Source organism: Engystomops pustulosus, chromosome 5 (genome assembly GCF_040894005.1).
Source record: "Engystomops pustulosus chromosome 5, aEngPut4.maternal, whole genome shotgun sequence".
Classification (NCBI taxonomy): domain Eukaryota; kingdom Metazoa; phylum Chordata; class Amphibia; order Anura; family Leptodactylidae; genus Engystomops; species Engystomops pustulosus.
This window is the reverse complement of record NC_092415.1, coordinates 182,984,579-183,005,005: the sequence shown is the minus strand read 5'-3', so window position 1 is coordinate 183,005,005 and position 20,427 is coordinate 182,984,579. Positions and strand designations below refer to the sequence as shown.

At 39.8% G+C, this 20,427-nt stretch overlaps 1 protein-coding gene across 1 annotated transcript in view; it reads left to right on the top strand.

Moving 5' to 3' along the window:
- The window catches only part of ADARB2 (adenosine deaminase RNA specific B2 (inactive)), a 463,608-nt gene that overhangs the window by 76,607 nt on the left and 366,574 nt on the right, over positions 1-20,427 (top strand). Inside the window, exon 2 of the mRNA XM_072153999.1 lies at positions 1,093-1,134. Coding sequence (XP_072010100.1) covers positions 1,093-1,134 — 42 coding nt within the window. The remainder of the gene's footprint in view (positions 1-1,092; positions 1,135-20,427) is intronic.

Sequence of the window (20,427 nt, the reverse complement as noted above, 5' to 3'; positions counted from 1 at the left end):
TGCATACTTCCCATCTTTTATGTGAAGCAGACCCCCTTAAATTTTGGACGCTGTGTATAGCAATAATTATATAAATGTATGTAAGCAGCAATTAACTGGAACATCAATGAAAAAATGTATAGGTAATAAAAATATATGTTCTATAGATTGGAGAGAATGGGGGTTATTTATCATACTTGACTTGTGCCGGTCTCACTTCCCGATGGCTGCACCCACCCTATGGCCATCGGCGCCCCACTTCACGCCCGCCCTAGCATTGAGGTGGCTAGAAGGGCAAAATTAGCAATTTAAATTATCGCAGAAGCCCCGATCAATACCCCCCATTAAGTCATTGTATAGCAACAAGTAACTCAACGCCGAGGGTACGAATAATATACAGTGATGTAAGGTGCCGAGATTTCAAGCATATTCCTGCCTTAGTGGAACGGTCACAATATGATGTGCGCTTTTTTTTTCACTTCTGATGGATGCAAAAATAATAAATAAGGGCACAGATGAGTGGATTAGAACAAGCTGCAATGGGGAAGATAAGGAATTTTATTAGAAGTCTTTCTTTGTACACATCAACCAAGAAAAATGTCATTGAGGTTCATCGCTCACTTTGTAACCTGGTAATTAACATGATGGAAATCACGATGGCGGGAGAAAAAAAAAAAGATCTGTGTGTGAAATGACATGACATGGATAGGAAATTTATTACATGTCTCCGAAACTATGTATTTTCCGATTTAACCATTTTCTGGTCAAGGAGAGACTTATAGAGACGAAAGCTGGGGACTCAACAATGGGGTAACTTGAGAGTTAACGGAGCGCAGTCATGTGATAAGCTTAGGACAGCAGCTGTCACCATCAAAATATCTGACCCCTTACATCATAGCTTTGCCACCCTAGAAAATAATAGGCGGATGGGTCAAATTCCCAAACACCTTAACTGCTATGCAAAAGCATTCGGGGAACCCCTCAATCATTGTAACCTCATGATATTGACTGCATGGACAGGGGTCTCTGACCCACACATAGAACCATAGATAATTGTATGGAAGTAACATTTGAAGTACAATTAACCTAAAGCCTCTATTCCTTTTTTTACAGGCCACAACCCGCTGGAATTAAGAACATCACGACTCCTGGGAGGTATGATATTCACACTTATATCATTGTATGGTTGAAATGGAAACTTGTTCTTTGGACCTGATTAGCATTGGGTGGCCAGTTATAAACTGAGAATGTAATATTTTATACTGATATACTGATGTAATATTTTATTGTAATATATGTTTTTTTATATCATCTCTATAATGCATATTTTGCCTTCATGTATCCGTATCTTCCTCAAATCTATGTGTCTCTATGGTAACAGACTACAAACATGTAGTCATATACTATTTTAATCTCTCCAACTTCTTGTTAATCTGTTATTATTATCCTTTGGAGGTGGATAGGTCAATTAGAAGAAATTACAGAATGACTGTGGAATCCTTTGAGTGATTTCTCAACCCTTCATTCACAAAAAGGCCTCTGGGGAGCCCATCCCAACACAAGAACTAAACACTTACCCAGGACTTAAACAGGAGAGAGCCCCTAGAATCAACATAATCTGGACACTCAAATTTAATGTTCGTGGGACTATTTATCATATCAACTGGGAATTTTACACAATACCCTATAACTATCCTAAAGAATCTGGAATCAGGAATAGAAGGAGAAGAATAAGATGCTTCCATACTTAGTACTGGCCATGTTGAATTTCAATATGGTCTGTATATGCTTCCCCCAATATTCTCTAGTGGGGAGGAGACAATATTGTAGCTACATTGTAACTCAATGCTCACGTCTACTAGGGGGCCCATGGCCATCCAAACCACCAACCCAATTGTATACTGAGAAGGACCTTTACCCATGAAATCCTCATAATCTGTTCCTAATCTAAATACACATGCACAAAAGAGCCATTTCAGGACCTTTGAAGGTCCTATAAAAGTCATACATTCTAGTCCATATGTAGGAAGTGAATTCCAGACTTGTAGGGGCTGTAATATTCATACAGCCCAGGGCCCATGGCAGTCTTATCCACCCCTGATAGAGGTTGGAAAGGTAGCAGTCACTACTGAACCCTGGAGCACCAGGATGCTGAGAAGCTACTCCATAATATAAAATTAAACTAGTAGAAGGTGGAGAGTCCATTACAGATTTTGCAATAGGGCCAAGATGCTGTGAGCTTTGCCAATGAACAGGGTTTTACTTTCTCGACAAAATCATGGGGTTCAACAGATTTGTGAAATTAGATCAACTCAACTAAATTTGAGCTAAAGGGGTTGAAGAGACAACAATGCAGCAATGGGTACTGCAGTCTTTATAGTTCCTACCAAACATACCGCCAAATAAAGTTCAGTGGCAGTTATTGGGATTGTATCTCTGCCACATTTACTACAGCTGGACTCAAACAGGTCATGTGGCAAACTAAAGTCTACGGTGAACTGCAACCACTTTTGGTGGCCTATTATCTGGGTTGTCCGGTGTCAGACGCCTACTGATCTGAAATTCGACAATTTCTAATACTCAGACAACACACACATCTGATGGTAAGGTTCTTTCTGAGTAGCAATATGTTTTCCATACGTACAGGAATGGGTTAAATCATTACCGTTTCACATCTATTGTGCAGATGAATTTTGGCTGCTGGGTGATGACCTATGTTTTGGTTGGCTGCACAAAAATTAAGAGCGAAAAATCTGTCTACGCAAACCTAAAAACATTGTTTCAAGTAAAAAAAAAAAAACAACGGACGCAAGATCTTGGTATAAAATCGTATATTTTAGTGAAACGCATTTCCCATTACTTTCCTATAGGATACGCGTTCCTGTTCCTTTTTTTAGCCCGTCTCTTGTAAGTGGTTTAGAATTACAGAATACACTTCATCTTATTCGTGAATTTGCATTTTTATGGTCTTTCCACTGATATAAGATTAGAAGCAGAATGTTAGTGTTACTTCCGCACATATCGCTCTCTATGGAATTCTCGATGGGTAATGTTCACGTTCTCGAAAAGGCTTTTCCTGCTCCTCGGAAACTGCCTCAAATCTGAAATTTATAGCACAGCACTTATTATTAATGAGGTAATAAGCTAAAGCAGCCCTCGGGCATTACTCACCTTTGTATACTTTTCTATCATTATAATTGAACTCATTGGCTTTTTGTTCATCTGTTTGGACAGCTAGATTGATGACTGCGCCGCGCCAGAATGTCATTTCTTCACATTAAATGTTGTGTATGAAAAATAACACGGACGTAATAGACAGGGGGCAATGTGCTGCCTGCGTAATAATTCGCTATTGGGGGAATAACCTATTACTAAAGAATGTAAACTGAGAAACATCAAGAAAAGTACATTATTACATGTATATGAGTGGGATGGAGTCAACTGTATTCTACCGTACTGTTATGTACTATGTTAAACAATAGACAATTGTAAGCTTATTAAAACCCAAAGCATTCCAAGAGAATGGGCCAGAACTTCATCAAAAGGATCCCCTCCCAATCATATCACAAAACAGAACCAACTCATAAATAGATCGCCAACCCCAAGGAAAACATGACACACTGGGGCACATTTACTAAGGGTCCGTCGGACACATTTCCGTCGGGTTTCGCAATTTTTTCCAATTTGCCCTGAATTGCCCCAGGGTTTTTGGCGCTCAAGATTGTGAATGTGACACAAGTCGGGGGGGGGGGGGGGGGATTGGTGGGAACGTGGATGTCGGACAACCAGACTGATTCAGACAAACCGCAGAATTTAAAAACCAAATTGTGTCGCAAGATCAGCACTCGCTTGCACTGGGAAGAAGAAGGTGAACTGAGCGGAGAAGCGACACATGCAGGAAATTGGACGCACGATCTTAGTGAATCGCGGCAGCTCTGAATCCTAGTCGGACATTTTAGATCGGCGGTGTCAACGAGATGAGTAAGTAAAAGTGCCCCATTCAGTTCGAAATAATATAAAATATCAATACAAAACTTTATTGAAAACATAACAACAATACACAAATTTTTGGATGTTCTAGATACAGGGTTACTCACTCATCTGTCGGTAAAGGTGGGCTTACTATCCCTGATAATTAAGCACTTGCTTTTCTATCTTGAGACATTATTCGACTCTGCCTTAGGTGTTTTGTGGGAACATTTAGGAAAATTAATGAAGTACCCTATGTGATGATCCCAGTTGGACCATATGTAGAATTTTCCGGAACCCTGTATCTAGACAAATTTGTGTGTCTTGTTGTTGTGTTTATGTTTTCAATAAAGTTTTGTATTGATATTTTATATTATTTTGAACCCAGTTCGCTCATGTTTTCCTTGGAGTAGGTGAATTGTAAGCTTATTGTAGCCTGTCCTTTCTGTATTTTGCTTTAAGTGACAGATATGGAATCTATAACTAGAAGGGCTACTCATAGTTGGCCTCATTGCCTCCGCTATCGGTGATAATTTGTGCTAGACAGGGTCATCATTACAGAAAAATCCATTGTTAGCCACAAAGAGGATGAACAACTGGCTATAAAAGATAAAAGGGTTTTAAAAGATATTGAAGGGTTAAAAACAAACAAAAAAAAAGGCCGCTCCTCTCCATAGAAAAACACTATTGAACGTTGTGGTTCTGCACGTGTGCGGTACTGTACCGCTCCCGTGCGGTGCCGTGTGCCCATTGCCATCTATGGGGGATGTATATACGCTGTATATTAGTCAGCCATATATACGTCCCCTATACGGCAGTGTGAATGTAGCCTATGGGGGAGATGTATCAGAAGTAAAGCTGTTCTAGTTGCCAACTGCAACCAATCAGAGCTCAGCTTTCATTTTATAAAGATCTGTGGGAATTTGAAAGCTGAGTTCTAATTGGTTGACATGGAAAACTAGAACAGTCTGGCTCTCAGACACTTCTGATAAATCTCCCCCTATGAGAGTGACCTAAACTGTGAATGATAGAGATAACTTTTCAGTTCTTTTCAGTTATTTGATAGTATCTTTGTACACCCGGTGCCCCGGATTCTCCTTATTTTTCTCTTTCAGCATCCGCCACTCCTCTGGGCCTGAATTCCCATTGAGGAAAGATCCCATATCTACAAGTAGAATCATCAGCTGTCCGCTCCGTGCTGATCCTCTACTGTACAAGACAAACCCAAACTGACAGCTTTACGAGCAGCAGCACATTTATGTGTCTATGCCCGTGATATCCTGTGGCACCATAAGCGTGTGGCGATTTTTTTCCCTCTCTCTGCCCAGGGCGATATTCCGATGTTATGTTGATAGATGCAGGTGGTTAAAAATAGTGGTGCATTGGTTTCTTTTTTTGTGTTTTGTGTATGGTACAAGCAAGTGAATAATTTTGTGTTGTAAGCAGAATGCCAAGGGACAGTAGAAAGCGTATGGTAATAGTAGCTGTGGTACAATGACAGAGTGCCGCTTCCAGCGCAGTAAATCAAAGGCTGAGCCGCGTGCCATCGCTGCTAATGTGACTGCAGCCGGGAGACGGAACAGGTGTATTCATTCTACATGTTGTCTCATGGATTGTATCTACAACACTTCTGTTATATCAGATATGGAACATATATATAATAATATTCCTAATAATAATAATCTTTATTTATAAAGGCAGTCCCAGGGTTACATACAAGATAGGTTCCTTAGGTGTGTACTTAAGTTAAATTTGTATGTAAGTCAAACTGTTTATTCTATAATTGTAGCTCCAGACGTGATGGTACGTGATGACATTTTCATTTATATCATCTTGGCATTTATGTGATTGTTTGATCATAGTTTTATTCAAATATTTATTGATGGACAAATGGCAAAAAAGTGGCGATTTGGACATTTGGGCGCCGTTTTCTGTAAGGAATAATCTTTTTTATATTTTGATAGAACGGGAATTTTGGGACTTGGCAATACCTAACTTGTTTATGATTTTTACTGTTTATTTCTATATGTGTTCTAGGGAAAGGGGGGTGATTTAAACTTTTAAGTTTTTTTTTAAGTTTTTTTTATATTACTTTAAATTTTTTTACTATTATTTCAGGCCTTCTAGGGTACTTTAACCTTGAAGGGTCTGATCACTCATACAATATACTGCAATACTTCTATATTACAGTATATAGTAATTTTACTGCTGATCTCTAATAGCCTGGGCAGGCTATGAAAGATCAGTATACATGAGAGGCCTATCAGTCTCTATGTCATGGCATAGGCAGGACTGTTGCTGTTTCTCCTAGGAGTGCTGACGTGGTTATCTCTGCTTTTAACTCCTGCTCCAACACGTGGGGCATTTTGGAAAACTGCATATAAAAAGAGGTCCTTGAAACTTCTATCGATGTTCCCATAAGTAGGTGAGACCTTAAAGGTCAATCAGCCACATAAAAAAACAAAAGGGCTCCAAATACTCACCTCAGCTCCACTTGATGTTAATCCTGGTGCTGCCCTCCACTAGTCTTGCTACTCCAGGATCACCTAGAAAAGAAACTTAGAATTAGCAGCACAGAGCACAGGGATGAGATATCCGGTGCTCCGGGCTGCGAATAATGCACGCCTATATACCTCCCTCTGCCATGCTGGTGAGAGGTTATGTCACACAAGAGATGTGTATTCTCGTGTGACATCACTTCTTTATCCATGCTCCCAGTATGTAAGAGGGAGGTGGCAGGTTGTGGATAATTAGCTTTTTACCGATTTGCCCTCCAAATCAAAGCTCAGGTTTGGCATAGTATATCATAGCTATAATATTCCATGTCAGGATTAACCCTTTATGAAAGGTGTTGGTGTTATTTGAAATTCTTAATTATCTGGCAGCCAGTTTATAAGATAAGGTTATCTGGGTTGTTAGAGCTACATAGACCCCACAATACATGAGACCCTACATCTACTACAGAACCAGCACATACTATATCCAAAATTTTCAGTCGATTTAGAAGGAGGCAGCAGCTTGTACGATACTGTATAATGACCTCATCAATGTTCTGTGTTCCCTGAATTACCAGTAAATAAGTGTTATTTCTACTGCAGGTCACTGTCCAAGCGGTGGGTTCGCCAGTGTTTTTCAGTTCTCACGTCGCCGTTTCATAGGCTACAAAAGTTAATTAAATTTTGAATGTCTGGCAGGAAAATCCGAGACATCATTAGTAAAATTGTGCGAATATAAAATTGCCTGATACATTTGTATGCAATTATTGCAAAAATCAGATGTATTCAGAGGTAAGGCAGGGTAAAAGTGGCGATTATTATTTTAATAGCATCTGATAATACACAAATTGTTGAATCTGTTATTCATTTCTTTTTCGCTTCAAATGTTAAACATTGACATATAAGGAATAAATGGGATATGCAGTTTATTAATTTGTAGTCATGTTGTAAGTTTATTATAGCAGTGGGAATGCTGGAGGGCCAAAAGCAGCGTAACTCGTGATGGGACCATGTTTTCTGTACATTCAGGTCTGCTATTTACAGCAGTCAATACACAGGTCCTCCAGGACTGTATCCTTAGCATTTGCCACTGATGTATGGTGGGTCCAAACAACCTGGACTCTTGCAGTCAAAGGTCTAAAATGTTGCATCCTCATTTATAGGTAGAACAACCCCCTTTAATGACAATATTGGGGCACATTTACCTACCCGGTCCCGTCGCGATCCCCGCGGTGCGTTGTCCGACGAGGATTCGGGTCTGCCGCTATTCACTAAGATCGTGCGCCTGATATCCTGCATGTGTCTCTTCCCCGCTGAGATCCGCTGGAGTTCACCATCTTTTTCCTGGTGCATGTAAGTGCTGATCTTGCAACACAATTTCATTGTTAAATTCCGCGATTTGTCCGAATCCGTCGGGTTGTATGACGGCCACGCCCCACAATTTCTGTCGCATGCAAGCCGGCGCCAATGCGCCACAATCCGATCATGTGCGCCAAAAACCCGGGGCAATTCGGCGCAAAAAGGAAATATTCGGGAAACCCAACAGAATCGCGGTCCGCAGACCCTTAGTAAATGTGTCCCATTAACTTGAAAATCTAATCTAGGTTGGCCAATACGTAGCAGCTCTGTCCTGTCATAAGATCGGTAGGTCTAATAGATGGAGTTTGGCTTTTTTATGCACTTGGGGGAGGGGTAATTTATTAAGATTGGGCACAACGAGGTTAATTGATTATTGCTCCTCGGCTAAAACATTACAGATTTTCACAAAAAAACGCCTTCAGAAACATTTACCAAGTCTTTTAGACCATTTTTCAACACTATTCCGATTTGTACAACAAAGGGGACATGGTCTCCAGGAGGGCGTAGGGGAGTAGAAAATAGTATGTGTGAACAAGAATAAAGTAGGGAGCGCACAGTTTAGCCCAGCTAAAATCAGGTCTAAAAGTAGAAATTGACAGTAAAATTTGGTGCAGCCCTAAACTAGTGGTGACCCGCACTGCACTGTTGGAACCTGAGACAGATTAATGAAATTTACCCCATTGTGCGCTAGACATGATATCCGGTAGACATTGATATACTAGGCTCCAGCTAAATTCTACAGCAGATTTAGCCTGGCGTAAAATTCAGCTACAGCAGATGTGCTAGGCTGGAGCATGCCAACTCTGACATGCCCCTCCCTGGAAGTTTAATTTCATGGCTGGAATGCCAGAAAATTGGCAGATGAACTAAAATAACTGGTCCCTCACTTTTCATCAAGTTTAAAAACTTTATAAATAAGTTTTACCGGAAGTCTTTTTAGACTTTGGTACTTATCATCCTCCCTCCTTCCCTCCTAATCTGTGTTATATATCACTGCTTAATTCTGTCCTGTTGGCCAAAAAGACCAGATCTCAATGAGGCCTCAGATTACATGGAAGCTCTATGTAGGAGGAGCAGTGAGTCACAGCAGTTAAGTCTCCACCAAGCAGAGTTGAGAGGAATTGAAAATTAATAGAAAACTATTAGTACATAATGACTAGAAACACCTAAGTTTAGTGCAGCTGAACACCTTCCAGATTGTTTTTTTTTTTTCATAACCCAGTGTGGTGACATCATCTAGAAAATCAACCTTGAAGTGAGATGTATACTTGTTGTATAAAGTCAAGTAGGTGGAGATTTTAACACTGAAGTCAAGCTTTCTATTCCTCAGAAAGCCCCTTCATTGTAATTGATGGTCCTGCATCCAGAAAAATCACTAAGCAGATTACCTGAAGTTTGATGCCTGATGTCCATGACAGAGGAGGAGGCTTTCAGAGCTCCCGACCTTGACTTCTGTGTTGAACTCTCCGCCTCCTTGACTTTATACAACAGATTTACATCTTACTTCAAAGTTGATTTTCTGGATGATACCACCACACAGGACCATGAAAGAAACAAAAACTAGAAGATGTTACGCTTTTTGACAATATACTGGTAGTGGTTTAGTAGGCCAAATGCTATCACAGGTTCCCTTTAAGTATCATTTCCAATAGGACCTAGTAGAGTTAACAGTATGAAATATTTTTTGATCTTTTGCCATTCGTTCTGTAATTTATACTTATCCTTGTCATCTTTTTTGTATCTTCTCCAGTTTTATTGCTTACAGATTTTCATGAATTCATATTTACAGTTACTCCATTGTGTATGGCTTTCATAGTCATGCAGATGTAGCCCGGTCCTGGCAGATATACTGTAACTCGCTTAGTACTGAAATGAAGAACTCCAGAGAAATGTAACAATGGAAACCCCAGCAAAGGGCTGTGGATGGTTCATCAGTAGTTTGGCGTGTCCAGTCATTGATCTTGGCTTTCTATAAACCAGCTGCATGTAATGATAGGCTGCATTTGGAAATGTTTTACTGTCCATTACATTGACAATAGGTAAACTTGGTGGACATAACGTAATACGTAAATGCTGCACTCATTGCAGACTAGTTGTACAGAAAAGACTTTATGTTGTATTATGGCTCCTATTCTTTAATAATCTGCTTAATATCTTCATTGGTAATGAAATCCAGCAAAATCATCTAATCCGTTTCCCTAATTACTCTGGAGAAGAACATGAAATTGTAAGTGCTATTTTTTATAATGCCGATTATTAGTGATCAGTGGACCCGAACCACAATATTCGATTCCAAGATGAATATTGAGGGCTTGGGTCCCTGGACACAATACGGACTTTAGCAAGAATTCCATGTCTGAGTTCTGTGTTTTGTTGAACACTTATTGGTAACACCCACGGCACAAATGAGTGGTGTTATCCCTTACATGCTGTGGGCAAAGCCACCGGCAGCACAGGTGCACCGCCATTTTTCTGAGGATCATAGGGAGTGACAAGATCCCAGACAACATGGGGTGCATGCGCCACTAGCAATTACATGCCGCTGGTGACTTTGCCTGTGTCATGATGTAGTGGATTATAATATAGGTGTTTTGGGCAGAAAAAAAGACCTAGCCCTCGAGGGGGCCCATGGCCACCCAAGCCAAGCACAAATTTTATACTGAGAAAGACCTTCACCCATGACATCCTGCACCTCTGTTCCTGGTCTCAATACGCATGTACACAAGAGCTATTTCAGGACCTTTGATGGTCCTGTAAAGGGTCTGAAACTGCTTATAAGTTCATTAGTCTCAAGGTCCTGTTCATATACAAAACATGAATGGCACTCTGCCTGTAGATTGAAGAGACCTGGTGCCACAGCTGATCATCAAGGTTCTGGGTGCAAGACCCCCAACAAATGTTACTGATTTATCCTAATTATGAATCATAAATTTGTTAGTCCTGGAAGTTCCCTTTAAAGGGGTTTTCCCAAGAAAGAAAATTATCAAATTTCAAACCCCTAGTGATGGTTACACAATAAAGATCATTTTTAACCCTTTACTTTACAATTTTTTTGTAATTTGTTACAGTTTTATTGCTGTTTTGCCTCCTATCACTCAGTGATGATCAGTGTAATATTCCAAGAGTGTGGGGATTCTCTAAGCAGACACCATGAGCCATCCAGTTCTGTGTGCTGACAATGTGGTTAGATTATCAGGGTACAGGGTGTATATACACTTTTATTTAGCTTCTGAACATTGTACTAGTATCTGAAAGAGAAAGAGAGATGAGACAGATCAGAGATGATGAGATCCATGAGTTGCCTTTTACACACTGTCAGCTCTGCTACATACTGTATCTGCTCTTACACTATGAGATCTCCTGTGCCTCCTTCCCACTCCAGAGATGAAGAACTTTATCTGCCTGTAGCTTGCAGCTTTTCTCTCCTCACAATGTGAGGTGTTTGCAGGCAGTGAGTCAGTGTGCGCTACGTCCTGGAATGCAGGGGGCGGGGCTAGAGGCAGTGAATATCTCAGCTCATGCACCATCAGACAGAAAAGCAAGATGGCTTCCCTGACCCTAAGTTAGAAGATCCAGGGTCAGAAACCAGGGGCAACCAAAATTGTGTACACCAGGACTGATAGAGACAGATTGGAATTATATCTGTGAAATGCCGAGTATATTTAAGAATCTAGTCTTTGTGGGAATACCCCTTGATGGAAATCCAAACTCCAAAACAAGATCATAATAACCTTGTAACAGAAGCAATAAATAAACCAGATGGACATCAAGAATTCCGGAATACTGTATATCATCATTTAGATGTGGTCTTTCAAAATATTTTACTCCACAAGCCCAATTTTTTTCATTTTTTTCACTTGTTCCTTCTGAAAAGCTCTATAAACACTTAGGAAATGCTATTATCCCACGAAAGCATCTTGTTGGTAAGAGCTTGTTTTGTTCTTGTAATTCTCGATAATTTATTTCTTCATCTACGTTTTTTTATGTCATTTAGAATTTCATTTATTCCTCTTAACAATAGCAGCGTTTTATCTCCGTGGTGTTACACACTGGAAATACCGGCTTAACCTCTGTTTATTAATTTAAATTAGCAATCGCTCTCTAACGTATTACCTTAAAATTAATTTGCATAGCAAAGTGCTTCTTCCAAATTAAAGTTACAATCTAGACGTGGCTGCACTACTCTTCTCAGAATGGTACAAATCCTCTGCTCTAATCTAATTAGGGTGAAACGTGTATCCCCCTCAGGTGAACTCTCCGCTATAACTGAGAACACTATGCAATAAATATGAGTGCCTGAAATATAATAATCTGTTCCAGTATTAGAAAATGTGCTTCTTCCAGGCAATTAATCTCTACACTGCGGACCCACCGCTACCTATGGAATACTTGTACTCTGCGTTCGCACTCATTTATTTATCCCAAAATATCTTCTATGCTAGTACAGAAGTGTCCTGCCTCAACATTTCCTTGTGGCTCGGCTTATCACAAGATATGGGGCACAAGATGATCAGTTTTTCCTAAAAACATAATTATGTGATACCACGTCAGGAGATTTTTGGTACAAATTCTCAGTTACGGAATTATTACATATAGAACAATAATGGATATTAGAGTAGAATATAGTGAGAGTAGAATTTTACACTGTCCTCCCAGCAGGTCGAGATGGTACAGGGTCTAGCTGCTTATGTGATGCACTCCTGCTGCATCATGGGTTAAAATAAAGATTCAGCACTGGATATAATGACTGGTTTTACTGGATAACCAAACGTGATACATAAGTTGTATAATGCAGAGAACTGTCTCTTTTGTGAGTTAACTAATTAACAGGTTAATAGGTCATGTTAACCAGGGGGAATAGGTGTCATTATTAGTAAGATATAAGGTATGCTATTTTTGTATGCTAAGGTGATGGTAACTATCTCTCAAGAAGCCAAAATTCCCACATATAATCCTTTTACTAGGCCCCACAGGACACAAATATCCAACTTATAGTGGCAGATTTACTTACCCGGTCCAGTCGCAATCCACCGGCGCGTTCTCCGACGCTGATTCGGGTTCTGCCGGGATTCACTAAGACCGTGCGCTCGATGTCCACTAGGTGTCGCTGCTGCGCTGAAGTCCGCCGGAATTCACCTCCTCCGTTTCGGTGTATGGGAGTGCTATTTTTGCGACACAATTTTTTTAAAAAATTCTGCGGTCTTTCTGAATCCGTCGGTCTTACGGCGGCCACGTCCCCTATTTCTGTCGTGTGAAAGCCGGCGCCAATGCGCCACAATCCAATCGCATGCGCCAAAATCCCAGGGCAATTCGGCGCAAATCGGAAAAATTCCTGAAACCCAGCAGAAAACCGCGATTCGGACCATTAGTAAATGAGCCCCATAGTCTTATTTAGTCATTTACCATAATTACTGTGATAGGAAAGCAGTTTGGAAACAAAGGTTAAAGTCATATACTCTGATAAGAAAACACCCCCCCCCCCCCACACCAAAGAAAAAATTCTTGACATTGAGCAATGAGCAAATATAGGATCTATTTGGAGAGTATCCATTCTGTAGTATCTGGCCCAATACTCAGAGTCCCCGCAGTGACTAAATACATTAGACCTATTGTTATATGTGATAAATGTTTCAATCTCCTTTGTTCTCAGAATTGTCAATTCTCTACAGAAGTAACATAACTTATTTGATGTGCTCCCACCTCTATTACTCATGACTTCATCATGAATTACCATTTCTAATAAAAACAGGAGCAGCTCACACTGGCATGGATAACAGATGGAGGCATGTCTCACTTCTTACACATTACAATCTTACTTAGAGCTAAAATAAGGCTTGTTGTAAACGGGTGAGTAATTGTTTAGAAAAATTATAATATCTATTATATAGGATATATAATATAACAATGGGATCCTAATAGCAGGATAAGCTCAGGAGGACTAAACCATTCATAGGGCGTTAAAGATAATTTTTGAGGGGTTTACTCTTGGCACCCTGACATACAACTTTTTGTTGTCGTAATCTGGTGGAGATATTCCTTGGAAACCCTTGCAGTGTGAGAGTGACTAATATACTGCTAAAAATAAAAAGTTGGAAGACCTGCCAAAACTGGCAACACATAGGGCCACAGGATGTCCTGAACATATTGGTGGTTGTTTGACTAATTATCATATAGCATCCCAGATCATTACAATCGGAAATCCGGCAACAAAACTGGATTGAAGCCTCCATACTCAAACTCAACCATTGACACAGGCTATTGAACTCTGTAGTGAAGTTGGTAAGGTAATGTCATGCTACAACATTCGGATCCTGAAAAGGGTCATTTAAAACTACTATCTTGTAGTAGCAAGACGTTCAAGTTTCACGTTCAACCATATGAAAATTCAAGGAGAATATTCAACCATGAGAATGTTCAAAGTGCACATTCAACCATATGAAAGTTCAGGGTGAAAGTTCAACCATGAGAATGTTCTAGGTAGACGTTCAACCATGAGAATGTTATATGAGAACGTTCAACCATTTGAAAGTTCAAGGTGAACATTCAACCATGAGAATGTTCAGGGTGAAAGTTCAACCATGAGATTGTTCAAGGTGAACGTTCAAGGAGAACGTTCAACTATGTGAAAGTTCATGGTTAACGCTCAACCATGAGAATGTTCAAGGTGAAAGTTTGCATGGTGTATGTAGTGCAAAGCTAGGGCCCACTCTGCCACTGACTACACCCCCCTCCATGCCCTTCTATACCTTATTGGCGTGGAGCTGGAGTAAAGGCACTTAGTATCACAATGTTCAGTGGTTTCTGATTATTTCGAGCACTAATAAAGGTCCCAATAAGTCTCAACATACATTAGTCTTTTACAAATAGTAATATGATACAAAGAGAGGGAACAAAAACCCTAAGATCCCATGTGAGGTTCACCCCTAAAAATATAGTACCCCAAATGGCCAAGCACCATTAGACATTATGTAGTCAGTTGTGTAATGCTTGATGTTGTGTTGTGTTAATTATAACACTTTATTGATCCATATTTTGGATTATTATCAGTCAAATAGAGCTTGCATTCACTTTCTAGTGGAACCCAGGTTGACTTTTAAAGTGAGCGGTTTGAATATTTAAAGCAGACCTGGAAATCTATGTAACCATACATTTGTGTGTGTTTTAAGTAGCAGCAGGATTGTTAATAATGGTTTCCCACATTTCTGTGTCCTTTAAACTTTGCATTCAAACTGACCCCATGCTCCTCCCCTCTGCTGCGATATCTAACCAGATGCCTGCTACTGTTCTTACTCGGAGAGGAGGGGCTCTGCTGTGAGATCTAATATGCCAGTGAACACCAGTGCTCCAAATCCAGCTACAATCCTAGAATCTAAATGCTTTTTCACAGTCCTACTGCTACTAAAACACACAATAGGTATGGTAACACTGATTTCCAGGGCGAATACCTAAAAATTTCTACAGCTGTATATGGTCGAAACATTTGTGAGATTCCCTCTAATGGGTGTTGTTATATTTTTACAAAGGAATATAGTGAATAACCTTATTCAAATGACATTGCATAAAGGCAGTGATTTGCCATCATCAAGAAAAAACTGGGGCTCCAACAGCACCCAGTTACTATGACTACAACTGACTTTTAAGTTTTTATTCTGGAGTGTTCCTTTAAGCCCAAAGAAACTTCCCGAAACTGTCAGCGCTGTAACAGTCACTACCATGCCAAAACTGAGGTCTGACTGGCAGACAGGAAGCCCCTGCATCATATTTCGGTATAATACAAGGACCTAATACAAGGATCTAAGTGAAAACAATAGATCACTGCAGTTATCTGTCGCACTCTCATGTGACATAACACGGGAACCTGCTATTCTAAGTGTTACTAAACATCACCACTCCGAGTGTCAGAATAAATTCAGTGTCGGGAAAGCTAAACAATGAAGTTTTTGTTACTTTATTTATTTCTCACTGCTACAAATTGTGTGGGGTGTTTTCAATCTTACGGCTTTCTTTGAGCTTAAGAAACTCAAAACACCAGTCAAAAATATTGTGAATACATCCCTTAGAGTCGCACAACAATAATTAACATTGGAGCCGTAGCCTAACAGCCAGCAGCCGATAATAGTGCGGGCCAGCACTGACTGAAGGCAATTCATCAGGAGTTCTACCCACTGAGTTAAGGATTTCTCCATACAAGTCTCTTGACTTTGGCGTAAAAAAAAGTAACAAAATTGTATTTCAATAAATGAAGAACAAATACATATTTAAAGAAAATGCACCACCAGAATGAAGGATTGTACACCAAGTACACTGACATACTGGTGCGCGCCCCCTCTGGCAGGATCTGCTCTTCTTTTAGATTCTTATACCCTGTTTTTTTTTACAAAAAAGGCTTTTATAAATTATGCAAATGAGCCTAAGGGACTTCAGGCTCTATAGGTTTTAATGGAGCCTGAAGTCCTTTTAAGCCTATTTTTCTTTAAAGCCAGTGCATATGGAGCTAAAAGAATAGCAGAGGGGGCACACACCAGTATGTCAGTGTGCTTGGTTTCCAGTCCTTCATCCGGTTGGTAGATTTCCTTTAAATAAGAGAAGATTCTGCCAGAGGGGACACATACCAGTATGTCAGTGTACTAGGTTTACAATCCTTCATCCTGGTGGGAGATATCCTTTAAGCAAATTCTCTGTGCGATCTTTGCCATTTCATGAAGTGGACATTCAGTTTAGTAGTCTCCATGTGGTACAGTATGGCTGAGAGTAAAGTTTTATTACTAAATTTGGCACGGTGGGGTGACGTCCAGCCTTTGGAAAGAGTGACTGCGAGCTGCCTGCCAGTCCTTGTGTAATGAAAGCTGAAAAGAATGGCTTTCACACAAATATCAATTCATCCTCAGATTCACAGCCAACAATGATTTGAAGCATGACTACAGCTGTAGACAGACTGAGATTCATTTTCTATTGTCATTTTATTATTTATATACATGTGGCTCATTCTATGGGCTCTGCTGTAATACATCACATATATATATATATATACTATACCCTTGTATATGTTATATATGGGGTTTATAGTGTCTCAAGTCATTTCATATATAAACAAAAAAATAACTAAATTCCAAGATTGCTCAAAATTTAAAAGAGGAGCATTATTCACATTATTCCATCCCAGCATAGTTTTGGTCCTTTACAAAGATTTTGTATCCTAAACTTTCATTAACAGCCACATGGCCGTTATGGACAATCACTGGCCTCAGCAGTCACATCAGGTGATAATTGGTTATCTCATTTCCTTGCAGTGATGACATAACCAAGTATGATCCAGGACTGTTGTGACCAGTGATTGGCTGCAATGGACATGTGGATATTTTACTGATATTATAGAGGACCTTATTGACCATAAGAAGAAGAGGAAAATAAATGTTTCTTTTTATTTCAAAGCCATCACTACCAAAAGTTTTTTCTGTAATATATTTTTGTAATATTCTTGTTAAGGAGCTTTCTCCTGCCAGGTTGTGGCACATAGTTTACCTACAGTTCTGTAGTATGGAATCATAAGGATTCATCATCACTCACTAGTTAGCTATACATGACATCACAAAGACATTACAAAGACAGAAATTGTATGAAAAACATAAAATAATTTTTAACCATGGAAAAACAGGAAGAATATTGTAACACGGGGTCTGGGAACAGTATAAAGACATAGGCAGAAACAGTGGACCCTGAAGCTCATATTCTTCCTAGCTACCTAGACAACTAGTAAGAGACAAATAAAAGACATTTTCCCCCTGTGTCACAATATGGAGACAAAACAAGACAAAATATAAACAGAAAAACTGTCACCAGAGCCGGATCACAACAAAGAGAGCAAACACAGTACAAAATTACAAGGCAGATGGATAGTCAGAACACAGGTCAAAATACCAGAATAAAAAGATCAAAAATAACACAATACTTAGATACCAGGAGCTTAATACAAACCCGGTCTAAAGCAGGTACAGAACTAAATGTGATTTATTTAATGCCACAACAAGGTCAGAGTAAAACATCCGTATTAGCACAACCCTTAACCATATTCTATGGACAGAGGTTGACATCGGCACAGATGCTACAGATAATATATCCTTTACCAGTAAGGTATTAGACCCTATGAATTCTTGGGTTGTGGCTCCATCCTAGTCAAAGCCACCAAGTTATGCAATTTGGGCTTCCACTGACATGGAAGTGACAAAAATAATTTTTTGAACATGTACAGGCAGTCCCCGGGTAACGTACAGGATAGGTTCTGCAGGTTTGTTCTTAAGTTGAAACTGTATATTTTATAATTGTAACCCCAGCCAAAAACGTTTTGTTCTCTGTGACAATTGGATTTTAAAACTTTTGGATTGTCATAAGAACCAGGATTAACGCTAAATCTTCATTGCAGACACCTGTGATAACTGTTACAGCTGTTTATTGTAGCCCAAGTCTAAAGTACAGTAAATTACCAAAATCCAGAGGTCCGTTTGTTACTAGGGGTCGTCTATAAGTCGGGTGTTCTTAAGTATGTTGATGGTGATATAAAGCTGAATTGGATAACTGAAAATAAAACCTCACAAATTTCCTACTTCACGTAAAAACGTGTCACCTATGAACCGGGCGAAAAACAGAAAAGGAAAACTATCGAATAAAATCGAATAAAATATTTTTAGCCGTAATTTTCCATTTAGTGGAATACATTTCCCATCCTTTCCCGTTCACATTTACCTCGATAAGCAGTGACCACAACAGTTTCAATTAAAGTCTCATCGCATACATAGCCATGATGGACATTTAGTCATATGGATATAATTTTCAGTTAGGAAAAGTAATTTTATTTCCAGCTGAATAAGCACCTGGCAGTAATAACAGTGGCGGATCGGCGGCACTTTGCTTTCCTCCCGTGCTGTACGGTATGTAAAAGGTCATATTTCTAATAGTTTCAGATTCCGTAATAATCAATTTGATAAGCTCTGGAAAATAAACTACTTGAATCTATAAGGGGTTTACTTGCTCGATGGTTCTACGTTTGTGAGGTCATTTAGCTGCCGCACAGATTTCTAAAATCCTTTCTAAGTTATCAGTTGATTGAAGCTGCAGTTTTTCGACATCAATGTGAAATGATTTTTTTTTTTTATCTTGGCCTTTAAAAGAGTTTTCGTTCAGGTTAATAATATTAAAGCGACAGCGGGCGCTATGCCGTGACTATAAATTCAGCTATTTACATAAAAATATTGAGCATTTTTGGAGATTTATTTTTTTAGTACTTGTCAAAGCTTCCCTGTTATACAGTCATTGAAATGCGAAATAGAAAAGATATACAGGCGGTCCCCTACTTAAGAACATCCGACTTCCAGACGACCCCCTAGTTACAAATGGACCTCTGAATTTTGGTAATTTACTGTACTTTAGTCCCAGGCTACAATAAACAGCTATAATGGGGGTCATTTACTAAGGGCCCGATTTGCGTTTTCCCAAAGTGTTACCCGAATATTTCAGATTTGCGCTGATTTTCCATGAATTGTCCTGGGTCTTTGGCGCACTCGATTGGATTGTGGCGCATCGGCGCTGGTATGCATGCAACGGAAATTGGGAGCGTGGCCGAACGCAAACCCGACGGATTCAGAAAAACCGCTGCATTTAAAACAAAAAATTGGTCGCACGGGCCATACTCACATGCACCAGGAAGAGATCAGTGAACTCCGACACAACTCAGCGGACCTCGGCGCAGCAGCGACACCTGGTGGACATCGGGCGCAGGACCTTCATGAATCGCCGGAAGACCCGAACGCTCGTCCGAGAAGCCGCCGCTGGAACGCGAATGGACCGGGTAAGTAAATGTGCCCCTATGTGTCTTATGACAACCCAACATTTTTAAAATCCAAATGTCACAGAGACCCAAAAAAAAATGAATTAATTTATGCCTGGGGTTACAATTATAAAATATACAGTTCCAACTTACATAGAAATTCAACTTAAGAACAAACAGGCAGAACATATCTTGTACGTAACCCAGGGACTGCCTGTATAGTAATAATCTGTGTAAATGCAATAATGATGTGACCACATTTAGAAGAAGTTTGAAATGTTTAACACTATGGGGCAGATTTACTTACCCGGTCCAGTCGTGAACCTGCGGCGTAGGAGTCGCTGCTGCGCCGAGGTCCGCCAGAGTTCACCTTCTTCTTCCCGGTGCATGTAAGTGCTGATCTTTTTTAAATTATTTTTTAAATTCTGCACTTTTTCCGAATCCGTCAGGTTTGTCCGATGGCCACGCCCCCCAATTTCTGTTGCGTGAAAACTGGCGCCGATGCGACACAATACGATTGTGTGCGCCAAAATCCTGGGGCAATTCGTGGCAAATCAGAAATATTCGGTAAACCCGACAAAAGTGCGGTGTTCGGACCCTTAGTAAATGAGCCCCTATGTCTAAGGTGGATTATGTCTGGAATTTGCATTGTATAGTACAGCATGTTTGTTCATCAGATTTAAAGCGTAACAAAATTTCATTAATCAATAGAGGAGAGGATAATAGTAAACATTGTTATATGCTTTATTTCAGAAATATGTTCCCATGGCCTTCTTTTTCCACTGTTTTTCTTCCTTATTTCAG